The sequence below is a fragment of the Aythya fuligula genome, chromosome 1 (assembly GCF_009819795.1).
Source record: "Aythya fuligula isolate bAytFul2 chromosome 1, bAytFul2.pri, whole genome shotgun sequence".
NCBI lineage: Eukaryota > Metazoa > Chordata > Aves > Anseriformes > Anatidae > Aythya > Aythya fuligula.
The window spans coordinates 22203972-22226372 of NC_045559.1; the positions used below are offsets into that span (position 1 = coordinate 22203972).

Below are 22401 nucleotides of genomic sequence, written 5' to 3' on the forward strand. Positions count from 1 at the left end.
CTGCCATCCTGCAGCCATCAAGCAGTGCAAGTAGAAGAGAGAGGTGGCATCAGTAGGTCCCATCCAGCCAGAAATCATCAGTCATAGCTTAACTTTGTCACCCTGTCATAAACGGATGGCTGCATCCTGACAGTGTGTGGTGCCAACAGGACCAGGTATCATCAGCCCAGGTTAAAAATGTAGCAGTACAGAAAACTGCACTGTGCTTAAGCTACAAACCCAGCCCTGCTTTGTTTACTAATATGAATGTAGAAGAAATATACTTCAATAATACTATTTTAGATATAAAATTTGTACAATTGAAATCATCTTCTCAGACTGGAATCCTTCATAGAGAAATTAAAGATCTTAATATGATCTTTTTGCAGATGAAAAAAAAAAAAATCAGATAAATATATTCCATATAAAAAAAAAAAAAAAAGAAAAAAACTTTGAAAATCTTCAGCTACTATTTATAAAATGGGGGTGGTTTTAAGTGCTTTTAGGTGAATTAAATCCATCTCCTGCTTTGAACCTCTATTTGTGTGTGTGTGAATGCTTATCTGTATGTCTGTCTGCCTGTCCAGCTATATCAATACAGACCTGTGTAAACTTGCTGTGGTGACCCAGACATCTTAGTCTTCCATATATTGTAATGGAAATCAAATGCAAATATTCAAATTTCAGCAATGTGTTATCAAAGTATTAGAGTTATGGAGCTACATACAGTGAAAGAGACTTATCTGTTTGCCCTACTAAGCCTTCACATTCAACCATAGACTAAAGACCCAACTGAATTGGTCTCCTCCTAACAGCAGCATTGAGCTAGGGGCTGTGAAATGTTATAACAGAGGTGAAAAGAAAGTCACCTAAAGCAGAAATACGAGCATCTTGGGAAGTTAATAATTTTATGGGAGTGTTCCTAAAGGCTTATAATTCTATTACACACAGTAATTATCTGAAACAAATGGTTAGTGGCTACTGTTATGCATATCTTCTGTGTTTCTGTCAGATTTCCAGCTATATGGCTTAATGCATTGCAAAGCAACTATACTAGGTTGGTTGTGATTTTGATAGAGTTTAATTTAGATGCCAGGTAGTACTTAGGTATGACTGAAACTTTCATAAATTTGATTTTCACAACTTCTTCCTAGTAAAGACCAGTTTTTGCTCATTCCAGAACTAGACTACTTTGGGATCAAATTTCACGAGGTAACTTAAAAAACTTGAATTTTACTGAAAGATGGCACCAGTTTTATTGTATTTCCCAGAAACTGTAGGACAGATATGTGCTGTGAGAGCTTGGAAGCAGAATCTTTAAATTTTGCAAAGACAGATGCCTTTTACTAGGGCATAATGAGAACCACTGTCCGTATCTTTCAGGAGCTTGTCACTTTCTTCTTTTGTGCCTTGAGGTCAGATTGAAGAAATTCTTCTGCGACAGGTTCACAAAGCTGGTGGCTTTTGATGTAGAACAGCATTCTGTAGACTGTATAGTGATCTAAAAGCATTTGCCTCAGATGCTAGTCAGTTATCAATGATTTAGACATTAGTATCAAGAAACATGCTCTTAAATTCAAAAAAGGGGAGGAATCTGAAATGACGCTGTGTGTAGGCTTCTGCTCATAAAAGATACTGATTTCATGACAGTAATAGGTTATATTTTTCTTACAAAAGTTTCAATTTAATTAAGAAGAGTATTATTAAAACATAGCAACTCAAAGACAAAAAAAAAAAAAAGCAGCAATTCTTCAGAACTGAAAATAAAAAAAAATTACATCCTGTTTCCAATGAAACTACATGGCAACAACTCAAATGGGTTGAATCAATATTGCTTTCAATAGGATAGTGTTCATGCCAATAAGCAAAATGTAAATTTGTTGAATTTAGTTCCATTGTCCAAAGGCAGTGGAAAGTAAAAGCTGAAATTACAACATTCAATCAGTTGGCAAATTGTACATTTAGCATTTTAGTGTCTGTATTGTACTTAAAATATTCTGCTAAATGTATACTGCATTTGTATTTGCATTATACTACAAGGATAGTTATATAATGGTTTTCAAAGTAAACATAAATACAGGTGAAGATTCACTCTGTGTCAAATATAAATATGATCTATTTATTATATATATGTATATATACAAAAATATATTTATATCATATTTAAATGTAAATGAACTTGTATGACCTTTATGGTACTGGCAAACCAAAGTATATTGTTGGAGAGTCCTAGTCCTTTTCATTAAAAGTGATATTTTGGATATACTTTCAGAGTAGGTATGAATAAATACTGTACTGGAAAAAAAGGTCTTGTTCACTGATAGAATTTCAGTTTCATTGGGACAAATAACAGATTTGTCTTGCTTAGGTTTTTCTCTATTCAGAGTATGTTCCATCACTTAATTTAAGTGTTTGTACACTTTAACTTACCCTGTCCCTAAGAGGAAAATTAATCTTCCAAGCACTGAAGAATGACCTGAGTAACCCCGGAGAGCAGGAAAATTGACACTAACCAGTTGAGACTAGTAGTAATCTCAAGCTGTGCAGAAGGTCTAAGAGAACAGTCTACAAGGTTAATGTGTTAGTACTTCAAGACAGTGTCCCAGGAAAAAAAAAAAAAAAGTAGTAGATAATTAACTCACCCAGAGCCACAGGCTATTTTGTGTTTCTACTGTCATTACAATGATAGAGATAGACTAAACAGACTTCCTCTTTTGAGAGTCTGTGCTCTAATGAATTATAAGGGCAGTGCTTGTCTGTGAACTTAATGCAGTTAAACAGCAGTAGAGCAAAGGGATGTTCCAAAACTGTTCCTTGATGAAGTGTTTGTGTCTCCTGATCGCAGAAGTGGTCACTTTAATGTGCTGCTTTCCTAGCATCAGAAGGACAACACACAACAGATTTGCAATTTATATTATTATTTATGCTAATAATGCTTATAACTGTGCTTATAATAATAAGATATATTGCTATCTATGATAATAAACACCATAGCTTTTGTGGTGGTTGTATGCCAGCATGAATCTGCCTTGAACTGGAACAAAAGTTTTATATAAAAGAATTAAAAAAAAATAAATCAGCTCATCAAAGAAAGATTATAGCTTTTTAAGAAGAGTCAGGGATGCTAGAATTCAAACCACTTGTTATTGTATTTCCTGTTTTACATATTGAATTGTTTCAGCAACAGCTCTCAGGTGTGGAGACTTAAAAAAAAAAAAAAAAAAAAAAAGTGAGTCTTGTCATTCACTTTATTCATTGTATACACAATGTTGCCAAAGGAGATTCTGAGAGGTGCTGAAATTAAATGCTACCAATATTCTGGTGACATCAGGACTGTCAGGTCCATCTAGTGATAAATGTAATTACTTTTGAGTTAGCAATTGAGAAGACCTGGATAAGAAAAGTAGACTTGCTTCAGTCCCATCCAGGCAAGATGAATACACAAAGCAGTTACATACTAATAAGAGCATGAATGTACTAACAAGACTATTAGGAATACCATTGATCTATCTGTCGTAGCTCCCATCTATATATCAAGTCTGTGTTTCAGAGAAGGCCTCCTCAGCCATAGCTATCCTTTACTGGCATGTTGTTACCATTTAGCCTTTGTTTTTGGCTTAGCAAACAATACAACAGTCTTTGAGCAGTCTCCTTGGTCAGAAAATAACCTTGGAAGTCTAATCTTGAAAAGGAATCAGCAAGGTATGTTTATTGATAACACTCAGGGAGACTTCTGTGTGACGAGATACAAGTCCTTGTGCGGTATTTTTATTTTTATATTGTATATCTCTTCGTAAGACCTTTGTTAGTGTTTCACTGAAACCAGACCAATTCTAGAAGTTCACTTGCAGTTCATAGTAGGAATATATTTTGAATATATATATATATACATATAAACATAAACCACGATGCTACTATTACTCCTATTTAACCAACTTTCTTCAATGATTCTGTACATTTCAGTCTGAAAACTTTATGAATGAAGCATGGGCAAGACAGGGCCAAACTTGAGTTAGGCAAAGTTAGTTACAATTTGGAGACTTTGCCATGACCCTCCCCTACACAACAAATGGGAGAGCCAGGCTAGTTTCTGCCAGATCCCATGAGAGTGACAAGAAACAGTGACATCAACTAACAAATGAGTGAAGTTAGATGTAGTTACAGCAAATGCTGTTAACATTCTTTCCATCCTCAGGTGAAAATATTAAGAGCAAGCCTTATTTTTCAGGGCTCTGCATGATTTCTCTTTTTCTCTTTCCTTCTTCTCTTACTGTGGGAAGGTTATCCTACTCTGGGGTAACAAAAATTCATTTATTTTTTTTCCTAAACAGTTGGAAGAACATGTTGTTTTCTCTCAGTTAGCTTTCTTGAACTAGCTTTTCTCACTGGTATGTCACAGTTTCTAGTGCAGCTTTCCAAAGATTCTTATTTTTTCCCTTCCTTACTGACAGTCCTTATCATGGACAACTTTATGAGTTGCTTTTTATGAGCAAATAACAAATCCAGAGTTATTTCCATTAAGTTCTCAGCCAAATAATATGAAATATAGGCCAGATTCTGCAGTTCCTCTTTATGTAAAGCTGTTTCATCGATCTGTGAGAGATTTCTTATGAGATAAATAATCTGCTTTATAAAATAATTCCCACCAAGAACACATAGTGAAGGTATTGGTCACAGACTCTGAAGCTTTAATAAAGTATATATTCCTCCCAGGCAAGAAAAAGAGAAAAAAGTAAAGAAATAATTAAATATGTATTATTCACTCAGTGTGTGCGTATATATTGTGTACATTTAATTTTGATTTTTTTAAATCACTTTTGAGAATGAATTGGTCTACTGTAACAGATGATAGTGCCATTTGTATTTTTATATCTTTGCATTTATAAGAATAAAATTATTACAGCAATTAAAAAATGTGTAATAAAACCAATTTCACCCTGTTTTCACCCAATCACCAAAACATCCAGTTTTAATACTGTTTATGTGGAATACATTATGTTCACTTAATTGTATGGTGAATACAGATAGTAACTAATGAAGATAAATTAATTGATGTATTCCCAAAATTCCAGAAAAGCAAATAATCTTTCAGCAGTTATCTGGTTTGGCAATAGTTATTGGCAAGACCTTCACTAATCAGTGTGTAATGGCACCACTTAGCCTTCACTAATATTTCACTTTTTTTTCTTCAGTGTTCCAACCAAATAATACATATAAATTAAAGGAAAAAGTAGAATTCTGAAAACATTCTAATCTGTGGGAGAGGCTGATGAAGTCCCTGTATTTCTTTGTTTGACAAGTTTTTGCTTAACTCAATTCATAAAGAAGTTGAAATCATAACAGATGATAACTTGATGCCTTGTAGGCCAGCTGTGATGTGTATTCATTATTTAATCTTGTGAAAAATGTTTTATGTTTGGTTTGTTATTGCATTATTTCTCATGCACAAAAGAGGGAACCACTTGCCCATCATGCATTGCTTTCTTTAAAATAAATAAATGAGGAAGTAAACGTTTATTTGTCATTCTCCATGACACTTTTTTATTTTTTTTAACTAAACTGGCTTCTACAGAACATTAACATGTACATCTGGATGGTGCTACTGATGAAGAGAGCTGAAGCCTAGAAAATGCAGATTTACAATTGTCTCTAATGGCAATGAAGATAAAAAGCCTGAAGATTCCACGGATTTATAGCATAGAGCAAGCTACTAGTTTCTAGTTATTTCTTTATGTGTTGCCTTGTTTGTGGGGCCATAATTATACACTGATTACAGCTAGAAAAAAGTCTCTGTTCTTCTATATCCTGAATAGTAATTACTCTGTTACTCTGTTTCACTATCATTCCTTTCTTGTTCTCTTTCTGAATATCATTATATCCAGTTTAGGTTTTAACATAGCTTTTGGGAAACAGAAATTTAAAAATATTGTTTACATTGTTTACAGTGATACTCATTCTGTGAATTACATATTGGCTATTATGTATTACTAAGTAATTTAGGGTAACTAAGTGTACATACCCATAAGACTGGAGAATGTTAAAATAAGAGGCTGACTACAGCTTCTCTGAGTTAAATGATCTAGGTCACGTTTGAATGTCTATCCCTCCAGGTGCCCTCTCTTCAATTAAATGAAAATAGAGAATGTCAGACTGAGTCTACTGTTAAGTAAGGAACCAGTTTACTGTAACAGAAAATAGTGCAATATGTCTTAAATAATAAAATTCTTATCACTACCCCTCTGGTATTCTCATGTTACACCAGATTTTGAAGCAAAATTGGAGGGGCTGTAAATTGTCCTTAACCAACTGAATTCCATTGGAACCTTTTTGTGCAGTGACATCTGGGTTGGATCATATGACAGTTCAGATTGGAAAGGACCGCAGGAAGTCCTTTCTGCCAGATGATCCTCATGGGAAAAAGGTTATATCAGTCTAAATCTCTCATTTCAATTTATTCCAAATGTTTTTTGTCCTCACACCACTCTAGAGAAGATCTTGGTTCCATCTCCTTGTAGGCACTGAGAACTGCTCCTCATGCAGCTTGAGCTGTGTCTTCTCAAGGCTGAAAAAGCTCATCTCCTCACAGGCCAAGTGCTCTAGCTTCCTAAACCTCTTGCTGCCTCTCTGTTGAGCTTTCCCCAGATTATTTGTATACAGAGGGGCTATATTTAAATATGGACTAAGATATAAATATATTAAGATTATTAAGATGGAGAGGCTCAAGAATAAATTTGTGCATCTAATATACTGGTGAAACACTAATGATTTTGAGGCTTTTGTCTTCAGTCTGTAAGTAAAAGGTTATGATACAAGTTATAAGAATAAGGGAAAATGAAATAGCCCTGGTAAGATGAGATCAAACTCCACTTGGTAAATTGGAACAAGATAGTAGCATTCTGTGGAGGAGTTTTGATTTCTCCAAAAGTATACCTACAACTGTAAAATGCATTGTAAAAAAAAGTAGATGAGAATATTTCAATTTTGTTCAAGATTGGGTGAAAAATGACTTTTGACCAGCTTTAAGTTACTACAATAGGTTTATGATATTATAATGGCTATCACATTTTTTTTCTTTAAGCACAAAAGTCAGAATATTTTTTATTTTATTTCAGAGTGCCTGAGAACAACCAAGCAGGTTCACACTTTCTCAAGGTTACAGTGATGAGTAAAAAATACTAAACATTTACTTTTTTTGGGGGTGCATATTATCAGTAGAAATAACTGATGAAAAAAAACCCACAACTTTGGGATCAGAATATAGTTATAACACAATGTGCAGTGAATTGCAAGTCTGAAGCCTCACTTTGCTCATAACAATTAATGCTAGGGTTTTCGCTGATATAAGTAGTAAAATGTGACAATCTGACTATATCTCATCAAGAGAAAGCTTATGCTTCAACAGTACTGTGCATATTTATTATGTTATTTTTACTAGCATACTGGCACCTACAGGAGGGATTTAATAGGGCAACAAAGATGGTAAAGGGTCCAGAGGACAAGACATGAAAATTAGCTGAGGTCCCTGGGTTTGCTCAGCCCAGAGCAGAGCAGGCTGAGGGGAGGTCTCATGGCGGCCTGCAGCTCCCTCATGAGGGGAGCGGAGGGGCAGACGCTGAGCTCTGCTCTCTGGGGACAGCGACAGGACCTGAGGGAACGGCATGGAGCTGGGACAGGGGAGGGTCAGGCTGGGGGTTAGAGAAAGGTTCTGCACCCAGAGGGTGGTCGGGCACTGAGACAGGCTCCCCAGGACAGTGGTCATGGCACCGAGCCTGCCAGAGTTCAAGAAGCGTTTGGTCAACATTCTCAGACACAAGGTCTGATTTTTTTATTTTTATTTTTTTGTGTGATCAGGAGTTGGACTCAGTGATCCTTGTGGGTTCCTTCAAACTCAGATATTCTATGATTCTATGATTCCTGAGAAAATGTTTAATCACGAAGACTTTTAAGGAAAAGATGAGTGTCTGATGGCTAAACTCAGTGTGACTTTGGTGTATTCAGATGTATTTGTTGGATTTATCCTCTGTGAGAAATTCAAATTGTTTGTACCATTAATTCTAGATGGCCCTGGGCAGAAGAGAAAGGCCCTCAGACCCTCAAGATGGCCCTGTTTTTAGCTGTGTGAAATAATAGAACTTCAGGCACTTTCATAAAGTTTAAGGGTGTAAAGGTGTTTATGCAATCAAGAATGTTTTTAGCTACTTTTAATATTAGAAGCCTAAATTGAACTGTATGGGGAGGTCTTTATATTTTTCTGGATGTTGTCTTTTGCTTAGTCATGAGCATCTTGTTCAGCACTGTCTCATTTAGTATGTCTCAGGCATGATAATGCTCAAAGTTGCTGAAGAAGCTCTGACAGCATATCTTCTACACACCACCTCTGAAATACTATCTCCAGATAAGCCTTTTCCTTCCCTCTGCATCACTGTTTGTTGATAATTGCTCTGATTCAAACACAGGAAGCAAGTAGAACAAATTGATTCACTGTATCTGAAAGGGACAGCACTTCTACCAGGGAACTTTTCTTCAAGTTTTGTCACAGTTTTGCCCTGTTGAAGACAGAATATATGCAGCTATAAGAATGCTGCCAATGGAGTGTGTGCAAAAAACCTGCTAAAGGAGGAAACCCCCTAATGTCCCTAATTTAGAAATGAAGCCAATCAGTTCTAATTAGTTTGCGCTTAAAGAACTAGCAATCTTCTAGGTTGTGGGAATGTAGTATTTGTGCGTAAAGTGTCTTCCTGTTTTAGACTGAAATCCCTTACAGAAGCAAATTGTCCATGTCCTGATCATGAAATCAAGCAGTCTATTAACTGGCTGCTTAGTTCTAATTTATGGTGCTTTTATTTTTATAAAGACCTGAAAAATACCTTTAATTGGAACAATGAGGAAATTACAGATTTTCATTTGCAGTTTTTCACCTGTTGAAAATCTTATGTATCATCTGTTGTCTACAAGTTTGCTCATTTAGAAAAGAAAGTGGTATTTCACCATCGCTAGTAAAGAACATAGGTTTACTTCAACAGTAATGCATTATAATAGCATAGTCTATAGCAATTTAGAGATCTTGAATCCACATTTCCCATTCTGACCAATATTTTTTTTCTTAAAGAAAAGTGAAAAATGGAAAGAAAAAAGTATTTAATATTCTTTTACATTCTACTATTTTTTTTTTCTACTGGTCACACCACTGAAATCAACTATTTCTTTTACTCCTCATGCCCTACTTCCTGCAATATGATGGTATCATTAAAATGGGACACAGCAGGAAGAGACATTGGATAGGGCAAATGGAAAAGTTAATACAACATTTTCTTCAGCTTTTAATATTGTAAAAAGTTGCTATTGGATCTTTTCACATGCTTAAATTGGTAGCTGTCCTTTTGTCATGAAAAGCATTCTTTCTTTCTCTTCCTTTTTGGTTGCAGTTGAAAAAATCCTCCCGCTGTTTCTTCCTGAAAGAAACACCCTCTAATTCCACATGGGAACTCCATCATGACTAGTTCTATTTTGTCCAGCTACAAAAATTTCCTCTTGGATGTTTTCTGCTGTGAATACATGTATAAACCCAGTAATAACTCAAAGTGAAATTATTATATCTTTTATTATGTTTATTTTCATTTTACATTGGTTTTCATTGCATTTGTCTTGAAATCCTTTCTCATGATAGTCTCCTAGGTAGTAACATGCAGTCCTGTGAGCTAAACCAAATGCTCTGTATTCTTTCATATCTAAACTCAATCCTTGCAGACATTGTGAGAAAACATAAGCACAACTGCATTTTTGTTCTGATGGTTCTAAGTCTCTATCCTCATAGCAGCAGACTGAACAGTAGACAGCATACAAGACACTGTGGGAGATACTAGCATTAGGCTTCCTCTGAGGACTACATAGTTGTCTCACAGACCTTGAAGAAAATGTTAAAGAGCATTGTGCTGTTGACAGAGTAAGCAAAGGAAAATAATACAAGCCCAGACCACCAAGTATGAACAGGAGTGGGATGTGTGAGCTGGCAGCTGCGAGAATCTCAGACCTTCAGTTAAGTGAGAAACACCTGGGAGGGAGGAAAGTGTATGTGGACAAGAAGCTAAACAATGGAGGAGAAACCATTCTCAATGGAAATGCCAGACACCACAGTGAGTTTACTGAGTTTTGTGTCTTGACAAAAGGGATATTTTTCATTGAACTGCTGTTTAAATTCAACATTAGTGAAAGACGTGTTTTTTAGGGGTATGGGATTTATGTTGCCTAATATTTGTTTTAAGAGTTAAATAAATAATCACACAAGAACAAATCAGTTCAGGTGGGCACTTTTTTTTAAGGACCATTTCCTTAGATGCTTCCTTTTTCAGAGGGGTTGAGATGAATTATAGTCAGGGGTTTCCTACCTCTTTTTGGAAGTAAAAAAAGCTTTTTTTAGGCTAGACAATGAATTACCAGATCACTAAGATTGCATGAGATGCATCCCTATCTAAGCAACTAACTGTAAGGAAACACCACAAGCTAATGAACAAATATTATCTGTTACTCGATGTGAAATCATTACATTGAACCACTTAGTGCAAGTGGATATTCACAATACATTCCGAACCTTTGTTTAAATTCTCTGCATACACAATGCATCAGATATTGCAGAAATGGCCCTGATGAGATGCCCCTTAGCTTGCAGAGTTCAAACCAAACCAGAGCAGCCATCACATATGGACCTTATTTGATGTAGGGGCAGATCATTCAGCCTAAATTTCTGTAAATCAGAGGAGAGGCCCCCACATGAAGCTCTTTCCATCAGCTCAGCTGCGAAGGCCTGCATTCCTACTCACAGATTAATAACAAGCCAACCAATGGATAATGAAAAGGGCATAATAACATCTCAAGCTGATGCTGTCTTTGTTAAATAGCTGACTATGAACTGTTTGCAGTCTGAATTAGTCTACTTTTGCAGAATTTCTCACAGAAGTGAGAAACTAAACATCCAGTCCATAGTCATTAATATAACTAGTTCAGATGTTGCAACTTTTTTGGTCAAGTCTTGTTGTAACTTAACCCTTTTGTCTCTGAAAAGAGTCAAATCAAATAGTGACCATAGATACTTAAGAAACCAATGTGCTTAGATACCTTTATGGCTGTTTATGCTTCCAGCAAATACTTTCCAATGACAAGGAAGGCCTCTTCTAAGCAAGGTCTCAATCAAGTTTGTAACTAAAAATAATACTCCTGAGGACAAAAGTCCCAAGAGTTTATAGTCTGAAGTTTAAACTTAACAGCTCTCGCAGTCAATAAGCAGAGGAAAGGATTTTTATACATACTGTTGCTACGCACCTTAGGTCCTCTGAGATTAAATGCTAACAGACAACAGTTGCTTGTACTGAAACCTTTCTGAAGCTGATAGCTATTGCTTAGGCTTTGTAGTTATACACTGAAGTCTGCATTAGAAGTGCGTACATCTATGGGGTTTTAGAATAATATCAGTTATTTCCACCTATGTTCCTGGACTATTTCATAGCAATTTCTTACCATAGTTAGAAATTCACATGGGTAATCTATGTTAGAATATGTAGGTTCTTTCTACATTCTCACCATGATTTTTCCATGATTTTTTTGCCCCCTTTTAATTAGAGAAATTCAGCAAAATATTTGCTTGTCTGCTTGTGCTAACACTCACTGGTGTTCTGACCCTATTCTGGGATTGGTGATTTCTCAGAAAATTTGTATTCATGCTTGATAGATTGTACCTACTGAAAGAGTGTTCTAGGCTACCAAGGAGCAGTACTGAAATTCCTGAGCATATCTTTAGATCCCAGTTATCAAATGAACAGGATATACAACAGTGGCAAATTTTTGTAGACTTTAGAGAAGATCAAGTTGTATGGGGACTGTCAAATGCTTCCATTTTATTATCTTATTTTATTTGCTATTATTAGTGAAAACATTTATATTTATGGGTAGAGAAATTCAAAGTAAAGTCACAAAAGTTGAGCTGACTTTGAAACTTAAAATTTGAATAACTTTTAAAATATATCTTTGATGAAGTAGTTCTTAGATCTCTGTGTTAGCAAATAGTAAGCAAGTTTTCTCCTTTATCTTCATATTATTTAATTTAGAAAGGTCAGATTAAATTTGTGACATGCTTTAATTATGTCAAACACATAATTTTATGATATAATTTAAACCATTTTTTTCCTGTACAAAAATCAGACAAATAACATGCCTCATTTACAAACTGACAACTTCTGAGGCTAAAAATCCCTGTTTCTGTAGAATTTAGAGAATGACAATTAGCTCATGGCTTCACATTTGCAGCTGATTGTTATTATTTTATTTTTTATTTTTGTAAATATGTACTGATATATAGATATATGTAAAACAAAGAGCAGCAATCTTATGTTTGGCATTATTTTAATTGAAGACAATGCATTAAATTTGTATTTTCATATGTAATGTACAATATATACAACTAAAGGGTTAAAAAAGTCCAATGCCAACATAGAATCAAATAGTCCAACATAAAATCAAATAAACTCTATTACTTTAATACATACTAAATCTGGAAATACAAAAAAAAGAATGTAAGAAGCAGTGGATCACTAACACTTGTAAATGCTATAATATAAAACATAAACTTATAAGGGTATAAGACACAAGGAAATCTGAGACATGAGATACTTTAGTGTCCATCCTAAAATAAAAACAGATGAAGCAAGATGGGATTTGAGTTACATTTAATAATTGTATAAATATTTAGGAAATCTGAAAAATCATAGAATCAAAGAATGGTTTGGATTGGAAGGAACACTTAAATAATAAAGTCCAACACCCCTGCTTACTGACGGGGATATCTTTCAGTAGATTAGGTTGCTCAAAAACCCATCCAACCCGATTTGTAATGCTTCCCATAATGGAACATCCACAGCATCTCTGGAAAACCTGTTCCAGTGTCTCACCATCTTCATCATGAAAAATTTCTTCCTTATATGCATTGAACGAATGATAAATAGTTTTGCAAAATCTGACAGTAATTTTCTGTCTGACATAAAACTTCGAGAAAAGCTAACAAAACATACTATAATATCAGATTTATTAATTGCTGTGGATCCTCTCTTAATGCCCCAATTCTCTCTCTTTCCCTTTTATTCAAATTCCTGCAGTGTCTTTTTTTTTTTTTGGCTGTAGGTATTTCTGGAACAGGTATGTGCTCTCAGGTTGTCAGATATATTGCCACCAGAAAGTGAACCAGTGAATGGAGATCTGCCAGAGCACCATTTTTCGAGGACAAGTATCTTCTGGCAGTAACACTGATAATGCTCTGCCTGCAAGTTTCAAAGCAGCAGTCAGTTGATAACGTAGTAATAAAACTTTTTGTAATGTTATACATAGCTTTGAGTTTTGTCCTCACTAAATAATATATTCCTATGTGACCAGTTCCACTGATATTGCTTGTTGGACCTGAAGGAGAGATTACTTATCCCACCATATTTTTGATGCATCTTTTACATATGTTTCATGGTTCTTAGATTGGTGGAAACCATTTCCAACAGTGTCATATCATTATTTGAATGTAGTCAGTACTGCTTAGCCTAACAGCAGAGCAAATCTTGGATCATCAAGACACTGTTGTACACAATACTGATGCTGGTAGATGTCGTAGACTGAAGTTTTACATGTATGAGAGTTCTGAATGCCTGTGCTAACCAAATTTTTAAACAGTATTTCAATGACATTTAATTAAGCAACGAGAAAGCAATAACTAGAAGAGGGTTTTGTGTATTTTTTTTCACTCTGATAAGAATATTTAAAGTGTTGTTAGTGACTCAAAGCACCAAAATGAGCAATGCAACTTGATTTGTTTTTTTCTGAGTGAAAACACTTAGAAAGTAAATGTCACATATAGCTGTGGGAACAAAAAGAGAGAAAAAGAAAAGTGACCAGAATTATGGTTTAATTCAACTTTGATGTATACTATTGTGCATTTTTAGAAGTGTAATGCTGAAAAAAAAAATCTGATTTACTGTGAAGGTCAGGAAAAATGTTATGGTATTTCCAATGAAAAATGTTTGTGTGCAGGGAATTTTTTTAATTTTTTTTTTTTTAAGTCCTCCATTTAAAGAACCAGACAAACAAAAAATCCAGTTTTCCATTTAAAGCGAAGTAAAAGTGAAAATTATTAAAACATGTTCACTCACCTGAAGTATTATTTTGGCTATTCTGTTTGCATTGTTTTCTGAAAGTATGAAGTTTCAGCCCAGTTCTGCGTAGGATCTATTTTAAAATCTCCACATTCCTCTTGGGTTGAAAAACTGTTTTGTTTTAATTTGTTTTTTCAGACCTTTACTAATTGGTCTTGCTATATATATATTCTGGTGAGTTGGCATAAAGTATAACCCTTCCAAAATTGCATCAGGTACCAATTCACAAAACCTCTTCTGTTAGTTGTTGAAGAATGGACAGTCAAACTGCATCATTTAACTATCATTGCCTATGCATCCTCAATTTTCTTTTTGGAATGGCTAAGAAAGAAAACTGATATAATCCTTAGCTTCCTCTCTGAATTGCTTTCTAAACTGACATTATACTATTACAGAAAAGTTTTATGGGGCTCTCTGTGGACTAACTTATGTACAGAACAAGCATCACTGTTACCATGTGGCTACTAGAAAGCTCAACTCCTTCATTGTAAAAGTACATCACCCCCTGAAATTTCAGTAACTGAAGCTAACGATCTCTATTGCATTATTTGTTCCAAGAAAGCAAACTCTCTACAATGTGTAAGGAAAGCAACTGAATAATCAGGGAAGACTGCAATGGGAGCACCATAGTGCTTCCTGCTGAGACTGCTAAAATGGCTAATATTTATAGATGACAACTTTCTGAGGAAAAACTAGCTGCAAAGATGGGAAGTTCTAACAAATTCTGACAGATAGAGAACTTTCATGCCTGAGCTAAAGAGTGGTGGGAGCCTACTTAAAAGTGCTAGTGATTTAGCTGTGACAGTGATTGACATGCAGAGAAAGATCAATCCCAACACAATAATATTTATCTTTGATTTTGCTTGCTTCCAAGTACAGCTTAACTGAAACTGTTTTGTGAGCCAAGTAAATGAGATAAATAATTTAGCTGTGAGTGAAAAATGTGAATTATAACTGCAAACTGATGAAATGTTAATAGATATGTAAGATCCAAACTTGTAAACACGTAAGTTAGGGGAAAACAAAACAAAACAAAAATAACAACCAAGAGTTGCACAGATGCATCAATGGCCTTTATACAGTAATTACACTCGAGCATATATAACAAATGCAGGTAAATGGTAACTAGCAGAATAGATTTTTCACAGGTAACCATTTTGCCTATTATCATTTTCACAAATCATTTTTATTATCGCTCCATCCTCCAACATTACTTGTCCTCACACTATTACCCCCACAGATCTTTCTCCCCTTAATGGCAACACAGTCCCTAAAAAAGTGGATTTGCCACTCAGCACGTATGAGAGGGGACAGGATGAAAGAAGAATAGATGGGAATGTGGAAAGGCAGGAGGAATACAAACTCTTGGAAAGGGATTTTTCCTTGTTGGTGACGAATCCATAGTTAGGAGACTCTATCCCTTCTGCAGTAGGATTTCTATCACTGCTAAGGCAGGTATTCATATTGCTGTCCTCTAACTGAAGGAGAAGACATACAAGCCTTGTTTTGTTTTGTTTATAAAAGTTTTTATTTTTTTTTCCTAGATAATCACAGATTTTACCAGAAATTACCAACCCTAAGAGTACATACATCAATAAATAACAAACATAGCAATAATTAGGTTGAAATAGTATAAATTGAATCTATAGTCAGCAGTGTTTCTCACATGAGGTTTTCAAGCAGATGTTGAATATTTATCCATTGTTAGATGTATCAAAAGTGGCACAAGAAATCGCAAGTATTATATTAATATTATTAGGTTAGTGAAATAAATGCTATAACACTACCAGATGATGATGATAAAGTAATTTTCATTTTAACTAAGTGAAAGACACATTGCAAGAACTGAAGATGAGAGTTTTTTAACAGGAATTTTCTAAAACTTTCATGTGAGTTTTCAAACAGCTGGCTGGATGTTTTCATGGATTTAGTGTAGATTATATTTATATCTGTGTTTAGTATAGATCCCAATAAACAGTGAGAAATGAAAATAAATATTTTAAAGTTGATTAATAAAAGTAATGGTTTCTGCATACAGTTCTGTAAACACTGAATGTTGATTTTGAATAAGAACCTTAAAATGATAGAAATCAAGGTGGCTCAAATTGAAAAATGTGTTGCTGATAGATTTCAAAGAGGAATGTTTCCATCTGTTGACTAAAGATTAGGAAATCAAGATAACACATTGAAACATCCTATTTCCCAAGTGGAGCTCTAGTTATGTGTTCCTATTTTTTGCACTACCTTTCTAAGCTTGGAACCTGATGATTACCCTGTCTTTTTTTTTTTTTTTTTTTTTTTATTTCCAGAGATTAGTATCCTAGTCCCATGCACACTGCACCTGCTTAGCACTGACATCTGTTCTTCTAAGCTGGCCCCCACTCCTGTTTCTCCAAACTGTCCAGTACACAAAACCTTTTTCAAACCCTGCACCCCATTGTTCAAGCCTGGAGCTCTAACTAGCTGTTGTATACAAGGTCTTTGATATTAATATTCGGTCTTCAAGTGACATAATATTTTTAACTATATATATAGGATGGATTCTTGAAAATATAGAAATAAATATGAGAGATAATGTCAGTTGCATTTTTACACAAATTGCTTCAATAATGCAAATTGGAAACAGACATGTTGGCAAGACAGCATGGGATTGGTCAAAAATGTAAGATGAACTGGGTATTTCCCGAAGCTATGTAGTTGATAAATAAAGTAATTTATTAAATTTCCCTGTATCACAAATTATGAAACAAGTATATCCATTTGCCTTATCTAGATTTTTATCTATCTATATAGACCAGAAAATAATAAACAGTTTGCTCTGTACTCTTGTTGCCATGGACATGTGCACAGAAATTTAATCTACATACACCCTGAGATTATCATTAAGAAGACAGTTTCTAAAATATAGGTGAATTGTGTAACATATATCCCACAGCAGTCACCTGTTGGTGAGATCAATGACAAGTTTTGGTTGCTTCACTTATATCATACAGGTGGTATCATCACCCATGTATGAATTCATTACCTTAGCTATATTACATTAATCTTAATTTACTTACTGTATTGCATTGTTAAGTTTTTAATTAAGATACATTTTAATTTATTGTTGTGAAGGCCTCATTTCTCTTGGGTATGTTACCCAAAGTCTCTTGATTCCAACATCCTACTTGGGGTAGGACAATGTCACCTGCTTCTCTTTCCCTCACAAATGATAATCCCTGGCCACAGCCCCTTATCTACCTCATCCATGTCTCAACTTATGTTCCTTATCTTTTCCTGCTATAGCTGAGCTCCACCATCCCGAACAGAAAACACTCTTATCCCTGCAGAGATACAGAGATACAAAGGGGAAACAGTTAGAAAGTGTGCCAACAATATTTCCTGCTACAGTCCAGTTTGTCACTCTCGCTCAGGAAGTGCAAGAGTAGTTATGGCAACCTTATACAGGCTTGTACATTTTTGGTCTCTGGGGTTCATGAAAAGATTCCAACTAAAGGCAGTCAGGAACGGCTGACACTTTTCCTGGGCTTGTGATACATTTCTTCCTAGCTCTTCTGTAGCCCAAGATGATAACATTAGTACACGTGTATTTTCCCCATTGGTCAGAGAAAGTCTTAACATCTTGCTGTGATTCCCCACAAGCTTGCACTATTCAACATCTGGATTGGAAGACCTGCTGGAAAATACCATGACATATTTATCTGGATTTCCTTTGTATGGAAATCAGAGAAGGGAAGGATGGCATGAGCCCAGTTCTTGTCTCAGGTCTTGGCACACTGTCAGACCAAGCAGGTATGAAGAGCCTGGGTTCAAGAGTTTTAAAAATCTTCACAGTCTTTTTGGTAATGACATAGCCTAAGCAATATTTTATGGAATAAAAACTGTAGGATGAGAAATTGAAGTGATCATTAAGGAAGCATTAAAACATTTCTGTTATGAGATACATATTGTTTTATTATTTCAAGTCAGCCATGTGTGTAAAAGTATGCCTTGCTGAGCTCAGTGTCAAGATATAAATGAAGCTATTATTACTTCATATACAATCTGAAGACAAATGATAATCATGTCTTCCAAACATGTAATATTATCTTTGTAGTAGATGAATATATTTATGATTCAGACAATATGAAACATTTTACAATTATGCATTAATGTTTATTTAGGACAGTGTAATATAATCAGATTTAATCAGATTTAAGTTGATGAGTTCTTGTCATCTTTATAAATTAATGTTTTCAACATTTGAGAATTCTGGAAAGAGAAAATGGAGAGAAACTTCAAGAAGAAAGAACGTGTAATTCAGTTTTTATTTATTTATTTATTTTTTTCTCTTATGGAAAGCAGAGACTTCTATTGTCTTCTGGGTTTTATAGTTTTAAAAGTTTTAAAAATTAGTTTTAAAAATTTTGTGATGTTGTTCACCCCTTCATAATTAAGGAAAGACACGCAGTGGTAATAAATTAATTTATAATCTTTTTAAATCTGGAATTTATATGATAAATTAGTTTCTGATCACATATTTACATATTCCTGAAGAGTAAAGGTGAAAGAAACTGTGGAAGAAATTTATAGAAATCCAGTGTGTGCTTAAAGTACAGTGTAACAGAGGAGACTATATATATATTTTCTTTCTTTCTTTCTTTCTTTCTTTCTTTCTTTCTTTCTTTCTTTCTTTCTTTCTTTCTTTCTTTCTTTCTTTCTTTCTTTCTTTCTTTCTTTCTTTCTTTCCTTCCTTCCTTCCTTCCTTCCTTCCTTCCTTCCTTCCTTCCTTCCTTCCTTCCTTCCTTCCTTCCTTCCTTCCTTTGTTTTCTTTTGTAATTCTGTACTACTTAGTACAATTTATTTGCACAAGTGTTTGCTGCTTTTATGGCATTATGACTTAGCATTTATTATAGAAAAGGATTTCATTCTATCTTTCACCAACCTTTCACCCTTCAACATACACATCCGTCTGTCTGATGTGTGAGGAGAATTACATTTGGCTTGGAAATAGAAAGAGTTATGTCTCCTTCAAACATTTCCTGTCCTGACCATCACATCTAGAGGATGTGGAAGCTCTCAGGAAAAAATGCAGGTTATTGACTGCTGTGTGCCTGCAGCAGTTCTGTAAAACTTGCCCTTCACTCCTTGACTGGCCGGCATACCGTCTTGATTCCTGTCTTAACCAGACAGGAACAATTAAGGGAGGGCTCCTAAGCAGTACCCATCAATTACAGTTGGAAGCTAGTTCACAAATGAAATAAGTTAATAAAGTTGCAATCTAATTAAGCCACATCTCTTACATCCTTAATATCCTCTTTCATGTCTAGGTAATGCATTTCAAGAAACTATGTAATTTTCAGCATGTGCAAGGAAAAGTTTTCTGTTTGCTTGGTTGCAGTAGTGTTGCACAATTTACTAATCATTTGCCAATCATTAGATAGAACACTTTGAAAAGTGTTAGTTGAGTTATTTGTAATAAGTCACAAAGTTATGTGCTTTACTCTCATGGTCAGTAACAGTCAGTACCTTTTCAAGAAGCAGGCATGGTTTTTTTTTTGTTTGTTTGTTTGTTTTATTTTCTTCTTTTTCTTCCTTTAATCCCTAAATACATTTTTATTTCTCTCCCTAAGGAGAAATAAAAGCCTGTCATAATTTTTTAGTTCTATTTATTGCTCCCAGTGCCCAGGGATATTTTAAAACATTGAACACTGCTGATTGTCAGATTACAGATTTGTTCATATGTTACCATTGTAATGTGATACAGTGGCATTGAAGTACAGCAAGCAAACAGAAGGCTCTGAATAGAGTCCCTGATTCTTTTCCCATGTCATATGAACTTGCGTATTTTTTCTAAAGAAAGATCTTGCATACAGTAAATTTGCAGTCATATGGAATGCAAATTTGCAAAATTTGGATACATCAACATTAATATCATGAATTGATAAAACACTGTTTTGAAATAAAAACAAAAAATAAGGTAAAGAATATTAAAGAAATGGTGCATAAAATTTTGGTTAATTTTTATATTTTTAGTTTCAAATAATATGAATGGATTAGTTTTACACTGAATGAATCTGTTATCTAGTAGATAACCTTGGTTTTAGTCTTTTGCTCCCCGAGTCAATGGGAACTTGGGTGTAGACTTTAGCAGGACAGATTTCATGTCAAGATCCGTAAATCCCTCTTTCCCCTTGTAAAAGAAAATTCTGTGCCTTAGAAATCAATGCCTGTATTCCCACAGAGGACATGGTTGGTTGTTGTGCCTAAAACATAATTTTTCTGAACTTTAATTTTAACTTTTCCACTTAGTAATATCACCCGTGAACATAAAAGATATCTCTGGATTTGGAGGTAGATGATTAATGTGGGAAATCCCTGTAGAATCAAAATCTCATAATGTATTGATTTTCTCTGTATTCCCTCTGTAGGAAAAATGTCCCTGTAGAAAAGAACAAACAGTACATGGCTTTCAATGTGAAGCATAATTCACTAACAAATACAGTGAAAAAGTCTAAGAATAAGCACTTTTCAATATGGAGACAGATGGCCACATCACTTGGCAAACATTCAGCTTTTTTGTCCTGACATGTTTAAATAATGTTTATCAAGCAATAGACGTAGATAAAAATCAAGGTAGCCTTAAATTTATCTGAAACAGAATGTCAAGCTGCTGTAGAAGTGTCCTATAAATAACAATAAACAGTTGTTGAACGAAAGTCAATAAGTTGCAAACTGTATTTCTACTGGCTTGTGGAAGTGCATATATATATATATATATATTTCTTATTCATGTAATGAAATGTTCTGTCCTGTTTCCCAGCCTGGGACTCAACATAATGTTTATATACCTGGCACAACGTAAAAGGATTAGAGGCAAAACCAGATGGCTATATTTTCCCTTGTCTTGTTTATTTAGGTGATGGATAGCTGAGTCCTAACTTTACCTATCTATCTAACTGTAATCATTTATGTTCTTCTGTGAATTTTTGCTCACATGTGCACAAACACATGCATACATATTGAAGTAAACAGACTTTTTCTCTTTCTGTCTTAGGCTTAGAAAGAATTGCAAGAGATTCAGCCTATGAGCAAGAAGGAAAAGTTCAGTTTGTAATTGATGCAGTATATTCCATGGCCTATGCACTACACAACATGCACAAAGATCTCTGTCCAGGATATATTGGTCTATGCCCAAGGATGAGCACAATTGATGGTAAAGAACTACTTACGTATATCCGGGCAGTAAACTTTAATGGTAAGTTACATGTGCTCTTTTTTTTTGTCTTCTTTAAATGTTTCAGAAGTGACAAGATGTGTTTTCTTCTATATATAGGATACTTCAAGGCACAGTGGAAAACACAGGATTAGAAGCAGTTCTCATTTAGTCAGAACTGTGAGTTTTTCCACCTGCTTTGAAATCCCAAGTGTATTTTTCCTCTTAACATTAAGTTGCTCCCACAAGAGACAGATGTTAAAAATAAGAATCTGTTGATCAAAATATTTCAGTGAAAAGCTGCTATTATTGAAACAAGTTGAGGACTCATGCAGTCCTATTGACAGAATAAAATCCTTAGACAGAGGTTGCTCTTGTGTTTGCAAGACAATGAATTGAAAAAATACCCTTTTGAAAATTGGCTTCTTCTGAAATTACTGTTAACAATTTCCTTACAGAAGTGAAGAGAGTGGAATTTCTTTCAGCTTGCATATTTAAATCTCAGTTAAAAGACTTACTATCAGTTCCAGCTTCTTTTCCATGTCATTGTTTTTTTTTTTGCTCAGTGATTTAGTCAGCTCTAGCACAACTGCAATATATATTTTTAAACAATGCTACATAATCTGTGCAGCTGGAATCTGCCTGCTGGGGAAATGCAGTTACTGTTGCTTGTGCTGTCAACAGTAGAGACTGTTAAAGTACAGGCTTAATTTATGAATGTAGAATTGAAAAGGGTAGAAAGTATTTGGTGGTAAAATAAAGTTGCTGAAAACTTCATTAAATATTATTTCATGAAACCCATAATTGTTTTAGGCTATATTTGCCATTATTTTACAAGGAAGTGGAACAATGTGCTTTGCTATGTTTTCCTTTTTTTCCCTACTTGGTGGTAATTCACGTACTAGAAATGCCTTCTAACTATAGAGAGAAGCACTGTCTATCACAATTCACTCCAGTGACCTCAGCTGCCAGCCTTTTTGAAAAAAGCACAAGGTCATTTTGAATTTAGCTTCCAAGTGGAAGCATTTTTTGCTTTAGGTAATGTAC

The 22401-nt window shown here is 34.7% G+C and overlaps 1 protein-coding gene across 5 annotated transcripts in view; it reads left to right on the forward strand.

The window, feature by feature from the left end:
* GRM8 (glutamate metabotropic receptor 8) overlaps positions 1–22401 on the forward strand; it is a 345739-nt gene that overhangs the window by 196783 nt on the left and 126555 nt on the right. For all 5 annotated transcript variants that reach the window (XM_032192752.1, XM_032192777.1, XM_032192743.1 and 2 more), the window contains one exon: positions 21196–21396. In XM_032192752.1, the coding sequence (XP_032048643.1) occupies positions 21196–21396 (201 nt within the window). The remainder of the gene's footprint in view (positions 1–21195; positions 21397–22401) is intronic.